Source organism: Zootoca vivipara, chromosome 16 (genome assembly GCF_963506605.1).
Source record: "Zootoca vivipara chromosome 16, rZooViv1.1, whole genome shotgun sequence".
Classification (NCBI taxonomy): Eukaryota; Metazoa; Chordata; class Lepidosauria; order Squamata; family Lacertidae; genus Zootoca; species Zootoca vivipara.
The window spans coordinates 21,140,894-21,160,236 of record NC_083291.1 but is presented as its reverse complement, the minus strand read 5'-3'; the positions used below and the strand labels follow the sequence as shown (position 1 = coordinate 21,160,236).

Sequence of the window (19,343 nt, the reverse complement as noted above, 5' to 3'; positions counted from 1 at the left end):
GGATTTTAGCGCAAGATGCGATCGGACGGCGCCTTGGCTTATCCAACGAAAGCCAGAATGAAAGAGAGAAGGGGAAGGGGCTTTTGATTTCAAATCTAAACCAGCTTCAGCTCTATCTCCTCCTTAAAATATTAACGGAAGACAGTCACTCTCTCCCAAATACAGCCCCATCCACCTTGTAATATAGAGATAAGAGAATTGAAGTAGCGTTAATTTTCACGTAAAATAAGAACTGAGCTGGAAGCAGCGTGAACTCCTGTCTTTGCAGCTGCCTTTTGTTGTTGGTGGTGTTTGGAGGGGGGCTCTTTGTGCCCAATAATACCTACTACACTTTAATATTCTAGATTCGCCTATTGCGTAGGCAGCTTTCACTACTTTCCTGGGGTAATCTTAAAAAAACATGGCTTCGACCATGAATCTGGAAGTCCGTCACCCCCGCCGACAATGAAATATGTTACCCGCCTGCTTATATTCTTATTTCTTTGATTGAATGTATTTGGAGGTGGGCAACTCTTGAACCTCATGGGAAATTCTGTTCTGTCGCGCATGATTTAGTTGAGATTCCTGCATTGCAGGGGGTTGGACTAGATGACCCTTGGAATCCCTTCCAGCTCTACAACTTTATGGTTTGAAAGGTAGAGATGATGCTCTTTCTCATAAGAGCAGGGAATGATGCAATCCTGCCGCCCAGACACCAAAAGGGAATGGAATTCATGCAACCTTTTGTCCTGCCTCCTTTTTATGCCCTTTTCCTCCAACCTCATTACTTCCCTTCATCACCATTCAACATCGCTGGTTCTTCTTACTCGTGTGGTAGAGTATAAGCAGCTTTCTGTGAGACCAAGTTAAAACTGTTTGTATAACACTTAACTTTTAATTTCATGGTTGTGTGTACAATGGTGTTGCAACAAGATGCAAATAATAAAATCATTTAAATTGTACCAGTGCCTGAGCCTATTTTTTGAAACCACACCTTGATTCAAGGAAAATCATCAATCCACCAAGTCCAGAAGGCATGCAGAGATTCCCTGGCCTAGGATATTCGCAACAGCTCTCAACAAATATATGTGTAAAATTATTGTGGGGTTTTTTAAGGTGGCATCGTGTATGCTCTATAAAGCAATTGGAAGGCATAGAGTGTTGTAAATCAGTACAGATTAATTAATACAATTGAATGTGTGTGGGAGTGGGGAATTAAAGGTCAAATATCCATGGCATTGGAAAAATCATTTTGTTGCAATTACTTAATATAAAGGAGCCAACACCTTTTACTATAATGTCAAGTAAATGTCGAAGGGAGATGGTGGTGCTGTGGTCCAAACCACTGAGCTTCCTGGGCTTGCTGATCAGGTCAGCGGTTCAAATCCGTGTGATGGGGTGACGGTCCCAGCTCCTGCCAACTTAGCAGTTCGAAAGCACACCAGTGCAAGTAGATAAATAGGTACCACTGTGGCAGGAAGGTAAAAGGTGTTTCTGTGCACCCTGGCTTCCGTTGCGCCAGAAGCAGTTTAGTCATGCTGGCCACATGACCCGGAAAGCTGTATGTGGACAAACGTCGGTCCGAAGCAAGATGAGCGCCACACCCCAGTCGCCTTTGACTGGACTTCACCGTCCAGGGGTCCTTTATCTTTACCTTTTACTATAATGTCACTACCCATAGATCAAGGTGCTGTTAAAATGTCAGGTCAGGCTCTTTTTTAAAAAAATCTCTGTTCACAACCTTAACTGAATCATAGTGCATTGCACGGCTGGGTAATATATTGCATCATATATTATATCTGTTGTGCTTCATGCATGGATTTGCGCAAGTATAGCCCTGCCTACAACAGCTCAAGCCACATTGTGCTCAATGTAAGGTGTCACAAGACTCCAGCTTGCTTGCCACCAAACAACCACAATAATAATCCACTATCACTGGGGAACTTTTCCCGTGTCCGGTCCCGTGTTCCTCAAACTTGGGTCACCGGCTGTCGATGGACTACAACACCCATCATCACCCGTGACGATTGGTCCTGCTAGAAAGGGATCGTGGGAGTTGTAGTCCAACAAAAGTTGGGGACCCAAGTTTGATCCCTGTACATAGCTGCCAAGTTATCCCTTTTTTACAGGGATTTTCCCTTATGCTGAATAGGCTTCCTCGCGAGAAAAGTGAAAACTTGGCAGCTATGTCCCTGTAGTATTATTAATCGCCCCCTAAGCGGCCTTTGTTTATTGACACTGACTCACCGGAAGCGACACTACACTTTAATGTACACCCAGCGCAAGCCCATTGGTTCCCGGCTGCTGCTTGCTTTGCCCCGCCTCCTATAGCAAGCAGAGCCAATGAGAGGAGAGGAGCTTCTCCAGCCAGCGAATAGGATTGCCGGGCGACAGGTGGTGGAGGTGGTGGTGGGCGGGCGGAATGGCCAATCATCCCATTGCCTTGTCGGACGACCCTCCAGTCGCGAAAGGCGAGCGACAAATTCCCGCCCCCCTCCAACTGCGTGGCGGTTAAAACACCGTTGCGCTGTCGAGAAGGTTCGATCCTTGAAGAAGGCAGCAGCCGCGAGCCGGCGAGGGAGCCAATCACAGACGTCGAGATCTCCGACGCCACAGTCGCTGAGAAAGAAGACTCGTCGGCGGAGGCGCCGCGATGGTGGCGCCGCTGAGGCTGCCGCTGGTCTTGCCGCTGTTGGTGGTGCTGACGGGGACCGGGCTGGCGTGGGGCTGGGCCCAGCAGGGTAAGGCCAGGCCGGAGCGGCGGGCGTGTGGGGAAGTGGAAAGGAGTGTTGCCGCTTCCTTGACACCGCTTCCTGACATCCTGTCAGAGGCTTCTGTTGTCAGTCTTGACAGGGAAATGGGGCTTCCAGGCTCAGGAGCAGTTTACCTCGGAAACGCCTTCGGTGCGGGAGGGCGGCTCTCCCGGCGTCCTGCTTGCTTGGGAGCTTCCGGGTTTTGGCGTTCGTTGCAGGCAGAAGCGGGACCGGCCACGCCAAAAGGTGGCATGTCGGGGCGTCCAAAGGGTGACAGCCCCCAAAAGACTGAGTTTAATATTTGGAAAACACACTAGAATTGGACATTCAGTTGGAGTTTAAAATTTGAAAAGTGCATTGGAATTAGATATCAACAGTTTGTTTTCAGAGTTGTTAGCTTGTAAGTCTCTGTGGCTTTTACATAAATATATATATCTAAGAAGTTTGATAAACATTGTATGATGAATAATGTAGAATTGATTTGGAGATCATTGTGTGTCGCCCACGTGTTGCATGTATTATACTACTTTCCGCCCAAGCGGGCATTTGTAAGCTTTTAGAGAACTTGATGCCTGAACTTGGTCGTTTCCCACTTGCCTCCACATCCCCTTTTTCCTCCTGTGACTGGTGGTGGGTGTGGTTGTAAGCCTGAGCTGTGTTGCTTTTGTTGACAAATTCATTGAATTGCAAAGGGCTGGGACCAATGCCCTTTTAAAATGTGTTGGAGTAGGGGGTTATTGGGTGGTTCACTTTTTTATTTTTATTATGTATTTTATGTTTTTATATTGCAATTTTATCTTGTGAAACATCTGAGTCCTGCAGGTATGGGGCAGTATACAAATTTAGTAGTAGTAGTAGTAGTAGTAGTAGTGAATGGACCACAGAGCCCCTTCCAACTCAACAGTATTATGATTCTACTAGTGGAATTCAGCCCGTTTAGAAACGGGCGCTAGAACGCTGCTCTCGTGCAGCGCCGGCATGGGACGGAGCTTCGGAGGTCTCCAAAGCCCCGTCTCATGCGGGAGGTGCGCGGCGAGGGGGGGGGCCGGAGATCTTCTCCGAAACTCCGTCCCATGCCGGCGCTGCGTGCCAAGGCGGCGGGGGGGAGGAGTGCTTCTCACACACACACACCCGCCGCCTCGCCACGGACCTGTCCTTGCTGTCGGCGGCAGAGGGACAGGAACAAAGGAGGAGAAAGCAGCCCTTTCTCCTCCTTCCTTCCTCTCCCTCCGCCACCGACAGCCCTTTCTGTTGGTGGTGAGGGGAGAGGAACGAACGGAGAGAAAGCAGCCCTTTCTCTCCATTCGTTCCCCTCCCACCACCACCGACAGAAAGCACAGATCCCGGGGTTGCCGCCTCTGTCGGGTGGGGGGAGGGAGAAGCAATCCGATCCTCTGCTTCTCCCTTCCTCCACCTGACAGAGCCAAATGCCGGCTCTGTTGGGCAGGGGAAGGGAGAAGCCGAAGACCGATCAGATCTTCTGCTTCTCCCTCCCCCCCACCCGACAGAGCCGGCAACCCCGCAGCGGGGGCTTCTCACCGTTTGCCTTCCCCCCAGGGGGAGGCAAACAGCGAAAAACCCCGCCACGCCATACTTCGGCTCCGGGACTGGCTTGGCGGCGGTGGGAAGAAGGGGAGGAATTCCTCCCCTTCTTCCCGCCGCTGCCAAGCCAGTCCCCGAGCCGAAGTGCGGCGCGGCGGGCCGGGACTGGCTTGGCGGCGGCGGGAAGAAGGGGAGGAATTCCTCCCCTTCTTCCCGCCGCTGCCAAGTCAGTCCCCGAGCCGAAGTGCGGCGCGGCGGGTGCTTTTCGCCGTTTGCCTCCCCCTTCACTCCGGGAAGTCAAACAGCGAAAAGCCCCCGCCGCGCCGCACTTCAGCTTGGGGACTGGCTTGGCGGCGGCAGGAAAAAGAGGAGGAATTCCTTCTCTTCTTCCCGCCGCCGCCAAGCCAAAGCCGGCTTCCCCCGGCGCCCGCTGCCGCTTCGGCCGAGGAAGCGCTGTCCCTTGCCGGAGGTGCGCGGCAAGGCTGCCGGAGGGGGGGGAGCACTTCTTTCCCCCGCCGCCTCGCCGCGCACCTCCAGCATGAGACTGGGCTTCGGAGTGGCGGTTGGCGGAGCGGCGGTTGGCCGTTGTCCCTCCGTCCAATCCCTGTATCCCTGGGGCACATGCGCAGTGACCCAGGGACACACGGGACAGCTTGGACGCAGGGACAACTTGGACATTATTATATAGGATGAATTAATGAATTAACAAATGAAAGATGCAGGCTCCGAGGCAGTTTGTCTCTGGATATGACTGGGGTTTTGGGGGTGTAGGTGGGGGAGAGAAATAAACAGGAGAGCAGTTGCCTTTTTGTAAGAGTTCCAGAATAATCTGGTCACTAAGTGAATATTTGGTGTGATGCAACAAGTGTCTTTTCATATTCTCAGTAACGGTGGTGACAACATGAAAACCTTCCTATTCAGCAGCAGTATCTCTCTGCATACTACCGTAATCACTAGTCAGACCAGGGGAAAGCTGTAGCTTTCAAAGGCATCTTATGAATAGGTAGTGGGCTAATTGGGCTTCAGTGTAACAGCCCAATGCTGTGTATTTCATGGAATGTGGAATTCAGATCCAATGTGCTGCAGTTCGGTTGTAGATAGGATTGTAAATTAAATGGAACCTCCATGTCCAAACACTATATACAGTATATTTGATTATTATTATTATGCTGGGCAAATCCTATATAATAATGTGCAAGTGTGTCTGCGTCCAGTCCCTGTGTCCACGCTACTGCGCATGTGCCCCACGGACACGGATTGGACGCAGAGACTGGACACACACACACACACTCCTCACCCCACCCCTCTGCCTACCGTTTACCTGTGGCCGCCAACCGTTGCTCCCGGCTGGACAAGCGCCTCACTGCGCGAGGAGGAGGCTGCTTGCTTTTCCTCCCCCCCTACGCTCCCCCCCTGCGACCAGCAGCAAGTGGAGCGCCCCAACGAAGCAGCAGCCGTGGGCGCCGCCACCGCAGAAAGAGGCCGAATCGCGGCCTTCTCCTGGGCGCCAGCTGGGCTCAGCAGAGCGCAACGACGAAGCGGCGGCTGTGGGAGGGGCCCGTTCTAGCGCCCATTTATTTAATGGGCTGAATGACACTAGTATAAAATAAGATACAGTGGAACCTCGGTTTATGAACACCTCAGTTTATGAATTTTCGGTTTACGACCGCCGCGGACCCATCTGGAACGGATTAATTCACTTTCCATTACTTTCAATGGGAAAGTTCACTTCAGTTTATGAACGCTTCAGTTTATGGACAGACTTCCAGAACCAATTACACCCATGCTTCGGGTTAAGTACGCTTCAGGTTGAGTACTCCGCGGACCCATCTGGAACGGATTAATCCACTTTCCATTACTTTCAATGGGAAAGTTTGCTTCAGTTTATGAACGCTTCAGTTTATGAACAGACTTCCGGAACCAATTGTGCTCATAAACCGAGGTACCACTGTACATACAGTACCTTGCTTACTGAGATTTCAAAGACACCTGGCTGACAGATCTTGGAAACAAAATACTTGACAATATGGAACAGCCTTTCTCAAACTTTGTTCCCCAGATGTTGTTGGACTACAACTCCCATCACTCCTAGTTACCAGGACGAGTGGGCCAGGATGATGGGTGTTGGTAGTCCAACATCTGGGGAACCAAGTTTGAGAAAAGGTGAAATGGGGTATTGGCCTGATCCAGCAAGGCAGTGCTTTCCTGTCCTCCAGTAATTATGTATCAGCATATATGTAGAGCATAAGAAAAGAAAATCCTTTTTTCTGTGCTTAGTTTTCAGACAGTAGAGAGCTTTGTAATATTATTTGTTAAATCAGTATTTGGGATTGTCATAGGCAGCTGGGAAATACTGGGAAAATGGTAACAGGAATTATTCTACTGAGAAGTTAACTGTTGGCTTTTAGTGTTTACCCTGGATTTTTTTTTTAAAAAAGGAAAAGTCTGCATTCCTATTTTTGCCTAGTGTTTCTCAATGTATTTTTGTAACTCACACATTCTTCCAGATAAAATTTTGTTGCGAGAAATCCAAGCCCTGACACTCTACCCAGGCAGGTTTACAAATTCTCGACGGACATCTCCAGTTCCCCAGTTGCACTGTACTGGCGGCTCAGCTGGATGTGCAGCGTACACCCCTGAGGTTGTCCAGTGTTACAACAAAGGCTGGGATGGCTACGATGTACAGGTATAGTTACTTGGGAATCTGTATAAATTAATCCTGGTGTTGGGGTGAGAAAATGCTGTATGTTCCCTTGATAAGGCATACATAAGGCAAAATGGGCAGGACTTAAGGTGATGAACCATTGATGCTTCCATTTCCAGCCAGATGTACCGTAGGAGGTAAAAAACAAACAGCTAGATTGAGAGAAGCTAACTCCTCTACAAAGTGGGTCCATATTTCTTTCAAGTGTTCCTGTGCTATTAAAGAGTACGTACTTCTGTTTGACAGTCTTCCCCGAGCCACTTTGTGAATCCTGTTAAGTGGGTAAAGACAAGCTTCCCTCATTTATGGGACTCTGTTTTTTTAGAAAAACTGAACTGTAATAAAAGTTCTCCAAACAAGATTGTTGACCAACCTGCTTCCTCAGCCACAAGAATGAATTAGTGGAATATTTTGAAGTCTTCTACAACAAGTAGACTGACGATTCTGGTTTGAATGTTAGATGAGTAAACTCCATAAGGATAATTTTTTATTGCATTGCATTCTTTAAAATAACTAATTTATAATCCTGGAAGATTGAACTCTTTAGGCCAAAAATACAGTATTTACGGCATATAATAAAGTCAAGTACTGTTTTGGTTTTCTTTTTTTGTAATTTGATAATGCATTGTGCCAAGTCATTAGAAAATAGAGAAGTGCTTTACAGCGGTACCTCGACTTACGAAGACAATCCGTTCCATGGCGCCCTTCGTAAGTCAAAACCTTTGGATGTCGAAGCGTCCATTTTGTGCATGCGCAAAGCGAGATTTTGCACTTCTGCGCATGCGTGGACCACACGCATGGCAAAAAGACTTCCGGGTTTGCCAACTTCGTAAGTCGAAACCTTCGGAAGTCAAGGCATTCGGATGTCGAGGTACCACTGTAGTTCCTTACCAAAGGGATGTGACTTCTAAAAGACATATTCATTTCTGGCTTACTTTTTAAATCTCAGGCAGAGAAGAAGCTGGCACAGAATGTATGAAATGTATGCTATTTCACTCTGAACAAAAGTTTTGACAGCCTCTCTGCCAACTTTTGTTTAAAACTTTAACCATTTAAAATAATAATAATGACATGCTGTTTTAATATTTTGAGGATACATGCATCCTAATAAATTTAAAAAGCCCTTGAGAATAAAAATAAAGTACCATATATATGCAATCAAACAGTTGGTGTTGACTGCTACAGAACTCAGAGAATGAATGTTTAAAGTCTTACTACAAGGTCCAAATTTATTAATTATTTAGTGTTATGTTCTTGTGAAATTCCTTTTGAGAACCTGCCCCCAATCTGCAGGAAACAGAAATGCTGTGCGTGTTACACTGTTTTTAAGTAACATTATTTGTGAGATCCACGGTCATGTGAGCAGAAGTCCTTTCATATGATAGGACTTCTCCTTCTCTCCCTGTATGCTCAGTCAGATCTGCTCCATAAAGTCATCTAGCTTACATTTAAGGGGCAGGGAGGGGGAATCCATTTTGCTCATAGATATCTAGTCCACTTGTGGACAGACACAATTTGGTATCTGTAGTTTATATTATTCTACTTAAAAGGAAGCAAAAATAACAAATGATGTTTCCTTTTTCAGTGGGAGTGTAAAGCACATATGGATATTTCATATCGCTTTGGAAAAATCGAAGTAAGCTGTGAAGGATACGATTACCCGGATGACCCTTACATATTAAAAGGATCATGTGGCTTGGAGTACACATTAGAATTAACCAAGGAAGGACAGCAGAAAGCAAATTCCTTTGGTGGGAGTTACTATTCCACAACGTCTCATGATTCATTAGGCTCAGGTGTTGGAGTGGTCCTCTTAATATTATTTGTGGTCCTTGTTTACGGCGTCTACAAGCTATTCCTCTGTGATAACCGGCCACAACATGGTTTCTCTCACGATGATGGCTATCCAGGAACCAATGGGCAGGATCATCGAAGTCCCCCTCCACCAGGATTTAAATCAGACTTCTCACCTCCTCCAGCATATAAATCCCACTTCACAGGTAACGTTCTCTCTTGTATATGACAACAGGAACACAGGCATTGAGAGATCTTGTCCGAAGCTGGACAATAGTGTTTGCTGACATAGCAGTGATGCTATTTTTTATTTATTTTTATTTTTTTATTTGGGGGCACTATTTGGGGCCCAGGTGGCGCTGTGGTTAAACCACTGAGCCTAGGGCTTGCCGATCAGAAGGTCGGCGGTTCGAATCCCTGTGATGGGGTGAGCCCCCGTTGCTTGGTCCCAGCTCCTGCCAACCTAGCAGTTCGAAAGCATGTCAAAATGCAAGTAGATAAATAGGAACTTCTACAGCGGGAAGGTAAACGGCGTTTCCATGTGCTGCTCTGGTTTGCCAGAAGCGGCTTTGTCATGCTGGCCACATGACCTGGAAGCTGTACGCCGGCTCCCTCGGCCAATAATGCGAGATGAGTGCGCAACCCCAGAGTCGGTCACGACTGGACCTAATGGTCAGGGGTCCCTTTACCTTACCTTTACCTTGTTAACTATAGCATCATGATGATTTGCATGTATGAATTAACATCGGATGAATTGCCTTCATATTACCCATTGTGAATCTGGAAGCATTACGTAATGGGAATTATGAGTGTGCATGTGTGAACTGTTAGTGTAGTTCCCCTTCATTATTTCAGAGTTTTTAAGCAGCCCTTGATTCAACGTCTGAAATAATTTGAGAGGATTCCTTGATCTTGAGTGACATTCCAAAGCAAATAGCCCTCTTGTAACTTTTCTTAAACATAGCAGCACTGCTTCTGTTTCAAAGATTGTTTAATCTAAATCTATATAATTTTATTTGGATTAAGGTGATGCTAGTGGCTCGTATTCTGGTTCAAATTCAAATTCTGGGCCTGGATTCTGGACTGGGTTAGGTGCTGGAGGGCTACTGGGATACCTGGCAGGCAACCAAAGGTAAGCTCTAAGACTATCTACCTTGTTTTCTCTTGGCAACAATACTTTCTGGGCCTGGTGGGTGATATATTTACATAAAATGTGTGAGAGGTGAAAGGAATGGCATTCCCAAGGACAAGAAACCAAAGTGAGAGATTGTCTTCTTCATGCAACATCCAATAATTTATGTCTTCTATTTTTAAAGTTTTGATTAACCATTCTCTAATTTGGGGAATAAAGACAGGAGTGCCTGGCATGCTCTGGTTCATGGGGTCACGAAGAGTCGGACACTATTAAATGACTAAACAACAACAACAATTAGGGGAATAACTGGAATTTTTTGGTGTATAGCTAAAACAATCGTCGCTGCAATCAATACATTCAAAATCAATTATGAGCCCTAACATCTAGAGTAAAATTAATCCCTAACGTAAAGCCAAAAACTTCCAGAATCTGTTCTCATTTCATTTGGAATATATTTCTTCTAGAGATGATATAAAATCTGCAGTATTGATATTGCGTTTCTAGCATTTGACGTGATATAATTTGTAATATTTTATTAAGCATGCTACAGTTTCAAAAGGGGAAAAAATGCTTAAAGTTCTGAGAAATATTTATCTTGTACTTGAAGTGCTGCATCTCTGTACATAGTAATCAAGCCTGTAGTCACTTGGAGACTTTATTATAGTAGCCATGAAGGAGTTAGGTTGTGTGCAAAGTATTCTTCAGGCCCACAGTCTGGAAACCAGATTGGCCACCAGAGAATATAGAAATTGGCTATCCTTGATACAATGCTCTTTTAATTAGGCTCCTTGTTTTGCAGTTGCATAGCATTGCATCATTCAGTGAAGAAATTCCTGCTACCCTGTTTATAGTAAAGCAGCAGCTTCAGGAGAAATGAGGTGTTCAATGGTGGTCTTTGCTTTCAAATAACAGAATATTTCAAATACTAAAAATTCTTAAATTGTGTTTTGCTTGTTGCATATTATCTTTTGTTTTGGGGAGTTCTTAAAAAACAAAAAGGAGAGGTGTACATTTGAAAATATAATTCAAAGGTCAAGTTACTATAAATCGTCTTTAAGCTGGTCTTCCTTCTTTCTAACATAAGCTTCTAATATTTGTTTTGCATTCCTGCGGCCTGCCTATTCCAATATACAACTACAGTAATGTTTCTCCAGTTTCGTTCGTTATGAACTAGCTACTTTACATTACCAGATCTAGGTATAATTCTGTTAATTACTTATTTGATCTCCAGCTCCTCTTAGCTCATTTTACATTCCAGGTTATTTCTCCCCAGACTGGTTTCTTTGGCTCCTTTTGCTTATCAAGCCTCCCTTTTCTCTCCATTTCCCTTTGTGCTTCCCCCCCCCCCCCGACATAATTGTTTTGTAGTATAGTTTATTAACTGCTGCTTCAAAAGGAATGAAATTTAAGTAACAGCTTATCAGTGCTCAGTTATCAGTGTAAAACACAGCCAAGATCACAGCCCATGTAAATCAGAGGAAAAAGGAAGTTGATGACAACTCAGTAACCATGTTATTTACATAGAAAAAGAAACAGAAAAAGAGCTAAAATGCAATCCTGTTGTTTTCCGTCTTGCTATTAACAGTATTTCTGTTAAAACACTGTTACCAACATGGCCCTATTGTGATCTAACCTGTATATAATACCCCATCTGAATTATACATTTAAAGCAGTATCATATCACTTTAAACAGCCATGGCTTCCCTCAAAGAATCTTGGAAACTGTGGTTTGTTAAGGGTGCTGAGAGTAGAAACAAAAAAATTTAAGGTCTTATGTATGTATGTATGTATGTATGTATGTATGTATGTATGTGTATATATATATATATATGTTCACCAATGTACCATGTATGGGCCCCATGTGTGAAGCAGCACAGGAGGACAGCCCTGAAACCATTTTGACTCCCAAACTTACAAAATGTTTCTCTGCAAGGAAAGGAGGGGGTGAGGGAACCTTCCCATTGTCTCAGGAATTAAAGTGATTACCATCTCAAAGGAATGGCCAGACTACCAGGAAGGGCAATCAGATAAGGCATTATCAGATAACTTGGCAGACGGGATAAACAACCGACTCAGATATCTGCTGTAGACCGCCTTTTCTGCGATGTATGTATGATGCTTCTGGGGGTGGTCTTGGACTCGAGAATGGGCAGTTTTAAATGTCTATATAAGGGCAGGCACGCCTTGGTTCTAGGTACTCTTTCTCCTGCCTGTGAGGGGAGCACCATTGTTGCAACAGTTCAATAAAGATCAGGCTTACTACCTAGCTGCTTTGCTTCTCAATATTCTCTGGTTGGCCTCTGCTATTCTCTCCTACTGATGGAGAACCTACAAAGGAGATAAGGGAATAAGGGCAGGTTTTATTTATTACAGATTTGTTAGGAGACCTGTGAGGGGAATATAGGGGTGCTTTGGGGAAAGCCATGGACGACTCTGGGGTTGTGCGCTCATCTCGCTTTACTGGCTGAGGGAGCTGACGTACAGCTTCCGGGTCATGCGGCCAGCATGACTAAGTCTCTTCTGGCAAACCAGAGCAGCACACGGAAACGCCATTTACCTTCCCATCGGACCTATTAATCTACTTGCACTTTGACGTGCTTTCGAACTGCTAGGTGGGCAGGAGCAGGGACCGAACAACGGGAGCTCACTCCGTCGCAGGGATTCGAACTGCCGACCTTCCAATCGGCAATCCCTAGACTTTGTGGTTTAAACCACCGCGTCCCTCTTTGAATTTATAGATGGGGCCTAGATAGCAATCTTTTACCAGCATTGGTTGTAGCAGCTTATGCCATAATTGATCCTTGTTTACTAGATTGGTTTGCATCTGTCTGTCTTGGGGGACAATGGAAGAATGTGCCTTTGGGGGTGAAGTCATTGTTGGAAGGTTACAGCGCCTCCTGTGGCTGTAGAGACCATTATGGGAGAGACACGTTTTGTTTGCGGCTGGGGCAGATGAAGGTGTCCAGTTGTGCTGCTGGTTTAAGGCCAATGCAAAATCAAGAAATGTTACAAAGAAATGTCCCTTTGGGGTTTCTTGACACATTTAGAAATTAAAGGATGCAAAACATGAGACTGACTCAAAAGCTGTTCTTGATTACTGATATAAATTGTCTTGTCTCAAACCTGCAACTTTTGCTGGGTGAGCTATGTTTACAACTTGTGTTTTCAAGACCCATCCTATTCTTGTGCCTGTAATGGGTTTTAATTGTTTTTAATATAATTTTTTTTAACTGTAACCACACTAGGATCCCTATTTTCTTATTGAATAAATAATAGCAACAAGAACTGAAAGCTACATCCAACATTTTGATTTGAATTTTTCTAAAAAAAATAAAAAAGCTTCCAGTATCTGGATGAATGCATCACTGGCATTCCAGCAGAGTTCTTATTAAAATAACCAGTCATGTGTTACTTGTATGGTGAAAGTTTACTTGTAATTTCTTGCTGTTAGGAACTAGAAAGCTGCTTTATATGTCAGACCCATTGGTTCACCTACCTCTGTATTCTCAACACTGACTGGTAGCATAACTCTAGGGTTTGAGGCAGGGTTCTTCCTCAGCCCTTAGAATCTGCTACTGTGCTATGACTCTTCCCAAAATTACTGAATATCCACTTGCGTATATAAATGTGTTTTTCCTTTAGTGACCTTTTTAAAAGAAAGGGGTGGTTGGTTTCTGGGTTCACAATGCCTTTGTTGCTGGTGAGGAGTTTCACATTTTATGACCTTCCACTTTTTAAAAAACAGACTCCTTATACAGTAGACTTTTTTGCCTGATAAAGAACATGAACGTGCGATATCTGGGTTTAAGGACTGAAGAAAATATTGGTTTATAAAAAGTGTAATTGTAGGGTGTTACCTTAGAGTGGATGTTTGGAATAATTTTCTATATATAGCTAACAAAGAATCAGCAGTTCTTTTTTCTTAATTTTGAATTGTTTTTATGTAGATTAGTTTTGTTTTTGCTTTTTTGATACAAAGCTTAGTATCAAACATCCAATATATTTACTGTATTATTTTCTTTCAAACTTTAATAAAATCTATAGGGGGAAAATATTTTATATTTTTATCTCCCCACTTCTATTCTAGCTTATCTGTTTCTTTAAACATTTGTATTAGTACTGCTATTGCATGTGGTGGGGAAATGACATTTGCCACTAAAATAGTTTAATCGATTTCTCCCCACCACAGGTCATCTACATATCACCCACATTCACCTTACCATAATACGTGGGCTGGCCCAACTGCCCCACCTCCTACATTTGGTGCTTCAAACAGCTCTGCAACATCTTATTCAGGGACAAAGTCCACCTCAGGTAAGTTATAAGCTATGTTATCTTTATTTTCCTGGTGAACCTTAGGGGCGGTAACTTTAATCACTTCACTGCAGTCCAGAGAAATTGATTGCATTTAATTCCTGATTAATTTTAATTTTGCTTCTTCGTGATATTTTTATTTTATTTGCATTATTACATTGTTACACATTTTAACATTCTTAGCGATACATTCAAAATTATATATGTATATCTCTGTTTATATATTTCCTTATTCCAACCCCTGTGACTTCCCTCCACCACTGTACACCTTTTGTTTTTGTTTGTTTTTGTATTGTGTTGTATATATTGTTTCTATTTTCTATCACCCACATTCACCTTACCAGATTGCATGGAGCCCGGACAGCCCCGTGGTTTTCCCCGGTGCTGAGGGCGATGAAACAGTCGTTGAGACGGCTAGAGCGCCGGTGGCGGAAAACTCATTTTGAATCAGACCGGACACGGGCTAGAGCTCAACTTCGAGCCTACCAAGTGGCAATGGCGACAGCGAAGAGGACCTTCTTCACCGTCTCCATCGCATCTGCAGAAAACAGCAGCAGGAGACTCTTCCAGGTGGTTCGCAATTTAGCGGAACCACCTGCTCCATCCGGGCCCAGTACGGGCCACATGATCTCCTGCAATGATTTTGCAAAGTTTTTTGCAGATAAAGTCGCTCAGATTCGGGAAGAGGTAGACTCCACCGTGGGAGCAGGGCCGGGGCGGGGGAGTGCTAGAGTCCTGTCTAGTCAAGTTTTGTGGGATCAATTTCAATCTGTTACCTCCGAGGATGTGGACAGGCTGCTTCGACGAGTGAAACCAACCACCTGTCTCCTTGATCCTTGCCCATCCTGGCTTATAAAAGCTAGCCAGGAGGGGCTGGGCGATGGGCTTCGCGGGTTGGTAAATGCTTCTCTCCATGAAGGAGCCTTCCCAGACCCGCTGAAAGAGGCGGTTATTAAACCGCTTCTTAAAAAACCATCTTTAGATCCGGCCAATATGGCCAACTATCGCCCAGTCTCAAATCTTCCATTCTTGGGCAAGGTGATTGAGCGAGTGGTTGCTGAACAACTTCAGGCACGCCTGGAAGAAGCGGACCATTTGGATCCCTTCCAGTCAGGATTCAGGCCTCACCATGGGACTGAAACTGCCTTGGTCGCACTGGTCGATGATCTCCGGCGGGCTAGGGACAAAGGTAAGAGCTGTTTCCTTGTTCTGCTGGATCTCTCAGCGGCTTTTGACACCATCGACCATAACATCCTTCTGGATCGTCTAGAGGGTTTGGGAGCTGGGGGCACTGTCATGCAGTGGTTCCGCTCCTTCCTCCTGGGCCGTGTTCAGAAAGTGGTGGTGGGGGATGAGTGTTCAGACCCCTGGGCTCTCACTTGTGGGGTGCCTCAGGGTTCTGTCCTCTCCCCCATGCTTTTTAACATCTATATGCAGCCGCTGGGAGAGATCATCAGGGGGTTTGGGCTGGGTGTCCATCAGTATGCTGATGATACCCAGCTCTACCTCTCTTTTAAATCAGAACCAGTGAAGGCGGTGAAGGTCCTGTGTGAGTGCTTGGAGGCGGTTGGAGGATGGATGGCGGCTAACAGATTGAGATTGAATCCTGACAAGACAGAAGTACTGTTTGTGGGGGACAGGAGGCGGGCGGGTGTGGAGGACTCCCTGGTCCTGAATGGGGTAACTGTGCCCCTGAAAGACCAGGTGCGCAGCCTGGGAGTCATCTTAGACTCACAGCTGTCCATGGAGGCACAGGTCAACTCCGTGTCCAGGGCAGCTGTTTATCAGCTCCATCTGGTACGCAGGCTGAGTCCCTACCTGCCCACTGACTGTCTCTCCAGAGTGGTGCATGCTCTAGTTATCTCTCGCTTGGACTACTGCAATGCGCTCTACGTGGGGCTACCTTTGAAGGTGACCCGGAAACTACAACTAATCCAGAATGCGGCAGCTAGACTGGTGACTGGGAGCGGCCGCCGAGACCACATAACACCGGTCCTAAAAGACCTACATTGGCTCCCAGTACGTTTCCGAGCACAATTCAAAGTGTTGGTGTTGACCTTTAAAGCCCTAAACGGCCTCGGTCCGGTATACCTGAAGGAGCGTCTCCACCCCCATCGTTCTGCCCGGACACTGAGGTCCAGCTCCGAGGGCCTTCTGGCGGTTCCCTCACTACGAGAAGCCAAGTTACAGGGAACCAGGCAGAGGGCCTTCTCGGTAGTGGCACCCACCCTGTGGAATGCCCTCCCACTAGAGGTCAAAGAGAACAACAATTACCAGACCTTTAGAAGGCATCTCAAGGCAGCCCTGTTTAGGGAAGCTTTTAATGTTTGATGGATTTCTGTATTTTAATGTTTGATGGATCTCTGTATTTTAGAATTTCTGTTTTGTTGGAAGCCGCCCAGAGTGGCTGGGGGAACCCGGCCAGATGGGCGGGGTATAAATAATAAATTATTATTATTATTATTATTATTATTATTATTCTATTTTCCCCATAAGACGTCTGTCAATATTTTAGCTTTACAAAATTTAGTTGATGCATATCAATAAATTTGTTTTGGAACGATGTTTTGTCATTACCATTCCGTAATGTAATTCCTGTTTAAATCTTTGGGGGTAGGTAAGTGACAAGTCATCTGCCTCACTTTTCATACGATTTAGGTTTAGTTTTCACCAAGCTGATAAACCTATCTGGACTGTACAACATAATGTAGGAGAAAGCACACATAATTTAATACTCTCCCATATTACTGCCTCGCATCTGGCATATAGAAAATTAGTACCGTATATTAAAATATGTGAGTAGAACTGCTTTCCACCTATTTTCAAAAGGTCTTGTCTTACGTCTACAATATTTACTCAAATGCAGCTCTATTGAACATTGTAATAGATGAGAGAGGATATGGACAGACACACACACATACAACACAACACAAGACAACACATTTGTAGTAATGTTTAATTGGTGGTGGTTTTTATATACATATTTATTTATTTTTTCCTTGCCTTTTTCTCTGACAGTGACTTAAGGCTGCTTACAGATAAAATAAGAACAGTTGAAAACAAAGAGTGGGGGTGGGGTGGGGAATAATTTAAAAACAAGTAAACATTAATAGAATTTATGTATATAATATAAAATTATTTTTTCAATCTGTTTTCAAAAGTATTACCCATTGACTGATCATCTTTCTCTTTCTGTCTCTTAGGTTTTGGAGGCACAAAAAGGAGATAAAGTTCCTGATTTGCTTGAGTGTGTCAATAAAAACAACTTTCCAGCAATTTTAAAAAAAATTTCCAACAATTTTGAAACCTGTTTTAGCTTTGTAAAAGTTCATCTTTGGTTCAGTTATACATATGTGTATTTGAGTTTGAACTTTAATATATAGTTTCAGGAGTTGTTTTGGATAATTGCTTAGAATAGAAAAACAAGAAGCGGACACAAATTCTTTCTGAAACCATTAAGTCCCAGTGAAAACAATGGTACATTTCTGAGTAAACCATAATTTATAATCAGCAACATTTAAAAAACAAACAAACCCAAAAATAAAGAGCACGAAGAAATACTATTACAGCAGGTTGAAAGAAGCATGAAGGTGAATCTTCTCATTAAACTTGTTCCAAAATGTTACAAAAAATACCCATTTCCCCATAAACCATACTGTATATTCCTGCGTATAAGTCTACTTTTTAACCCAGGAAAATCTTCTCAAAAGTAGGGGGTCGTCTTATACACCGGGTCGTATTTCTTATACTGCGAGTATATCCCAAACTCAAACTTTAACTGGAAAGGTTGGGGGCCGTCTTATACGCCGGAATATACGGTAATCATAGTAACTATTGTACCAAATTTTCTCTATCCATTCAGATATAGTAAGAGATAGACTTCCCCCCGTCCCCAATTTTTAGCTGTTATAATCTTAGTAGCAGTTACAGTATAAGGTTAAACTCTTATTTCTTGATCATTTTATGGAAAAACATCTTTTAGATTCGTTCCTTCCAAATAAAAAGGTTCTGTAGTGGGACAAAAAGTTCTTCTTGGTGGCAGAAGCGCCTGTACTTCTTGATGAGCTTGTAACAGAACCCCCCCCATCAGTCAACCTTGAAACAGATTTCAAAGTAGGGACAGATTTCAAAGTAGCTCCCACTGTAGGGGGGAAGAAGGATAGAGAAGGGTGGGTGAGAGAGAAGGACCTTTCTGAATGGTTACCTTTATGCCTGAGAAGTAAAAAACAGAAGTGAAATTTTGAGAATTCCAGTTTGCTTTTTGGGGATAATAACATGGAAATAACATTGGGGATAATAACTAAGAAATGGCATATCTACATCTTTGAAAAATCTGCTTTAACTTGTTTTTATTTGGTTTCTGGGGGGAAACGCAAGAATAGACATGCATGCGGTTTATAAAAGTAAGTCTTATTTGGGTTGCAACCAACTTAGTCATAGTTTGAGTAGACTCATTGTGGATTCGGTTGGCTACAACCCATTGAGCTCAGTGGAGCTGGTTTCCAGGTATACATATAATTGTAGACCTTGACCCTAACCAGTTCTGGTCATAGGCCACTAGTACATAGATCATTGAACTGTAGAGTTGGAAGGGGTCCCAAGGGTCATCTAGCCCAACCCCCTGCAATGCAAGAATCACATTAGTTGTACACAGTAATATATCATCAAATTACATATCCAGCCAATTCACCTAGATGAGCACCATAATGTGGATTTCATCAACATCAGGTCCTTGTCCACATGATGCTGACACAAAGCCCTACACTAACACTAGGCAACAGAAGGAAAGAACAATCTCTCCCCCCCCTTTCCCACCAACTGCAAGATGTCTATGACAAAAATGACTTTTACTAAAGGTAAACAAACTGTGAAAAAGACTTATGAATGGAAAATGGAGATGATAGGTGTACTTTTCCCTGCTTTACTGTTTGTTTTGTAATGCAATTTAAAAAAAATAAAAACTAGTTTAAAAAATATCAGGTCCTTGTGCAGAATACAGCTCCCCTGTAAGTTATCTCCCTTGCTGCATCAGAGGGTTTTTTCATATGGTAGAATTTGGGTGCCATAATAGACTTTGTACATGTGTTCACTAATAATAATAATAATAATAATTTATTTATAC

The 19,343-nt window shown here is 44.1% G+C and overlaps 2 protein-coding genes across 2 annotated transcripts; both read left to right on the top strand.

Moving 5' to 3' along the window:
- Window positions 1-2,432: 2,432 nt before the first annotated feature.
- Window positions 2,433-18,678, top strand: SARAF (store-operated calcium entry associated regulatory factor). Its single transcript, XM_035140513.2, has 6 exons — window positions 2,433-2,720; window positions 6,782-6,960; window positions 8,564-8,978; window positions 9,799-9,904; window positions 14,097-14,221; window positions 17,425-18,678. Exons 1-6 carry the CDS (start codon window positions 2,633-2,635, stop codon window positions 17,448-17,450), a joined length of 939 nt encoding a protein of 312 aa, XP_034996404.1. The 5' UTR covers window positions 2,433-2,632; the 3' UTR covers window positions 17,451-18,678.
- On the top strand, window positions 14,228-17,291 carry LOC132591228 (uncharacterized). Its single transcript, XM_060268775.1, has 2 exons — window positions 14,228-15,410; window positions 15,744-17,291. The coding sequence occupies exons 1-2, from the start codon at window positions 14,615-14,617 to the stop codon at window positions 16,550-16,552; spliced, it is 1,605 nt and encodes a 534-aa protein (XP_060124758.1). The 5' UTR covers window positions 14,228-14,614; the 3' UTR covers window positions 16,553-17,291.
- Window positions 18,679-19,343: the final 665 nt, after the last annotated feature.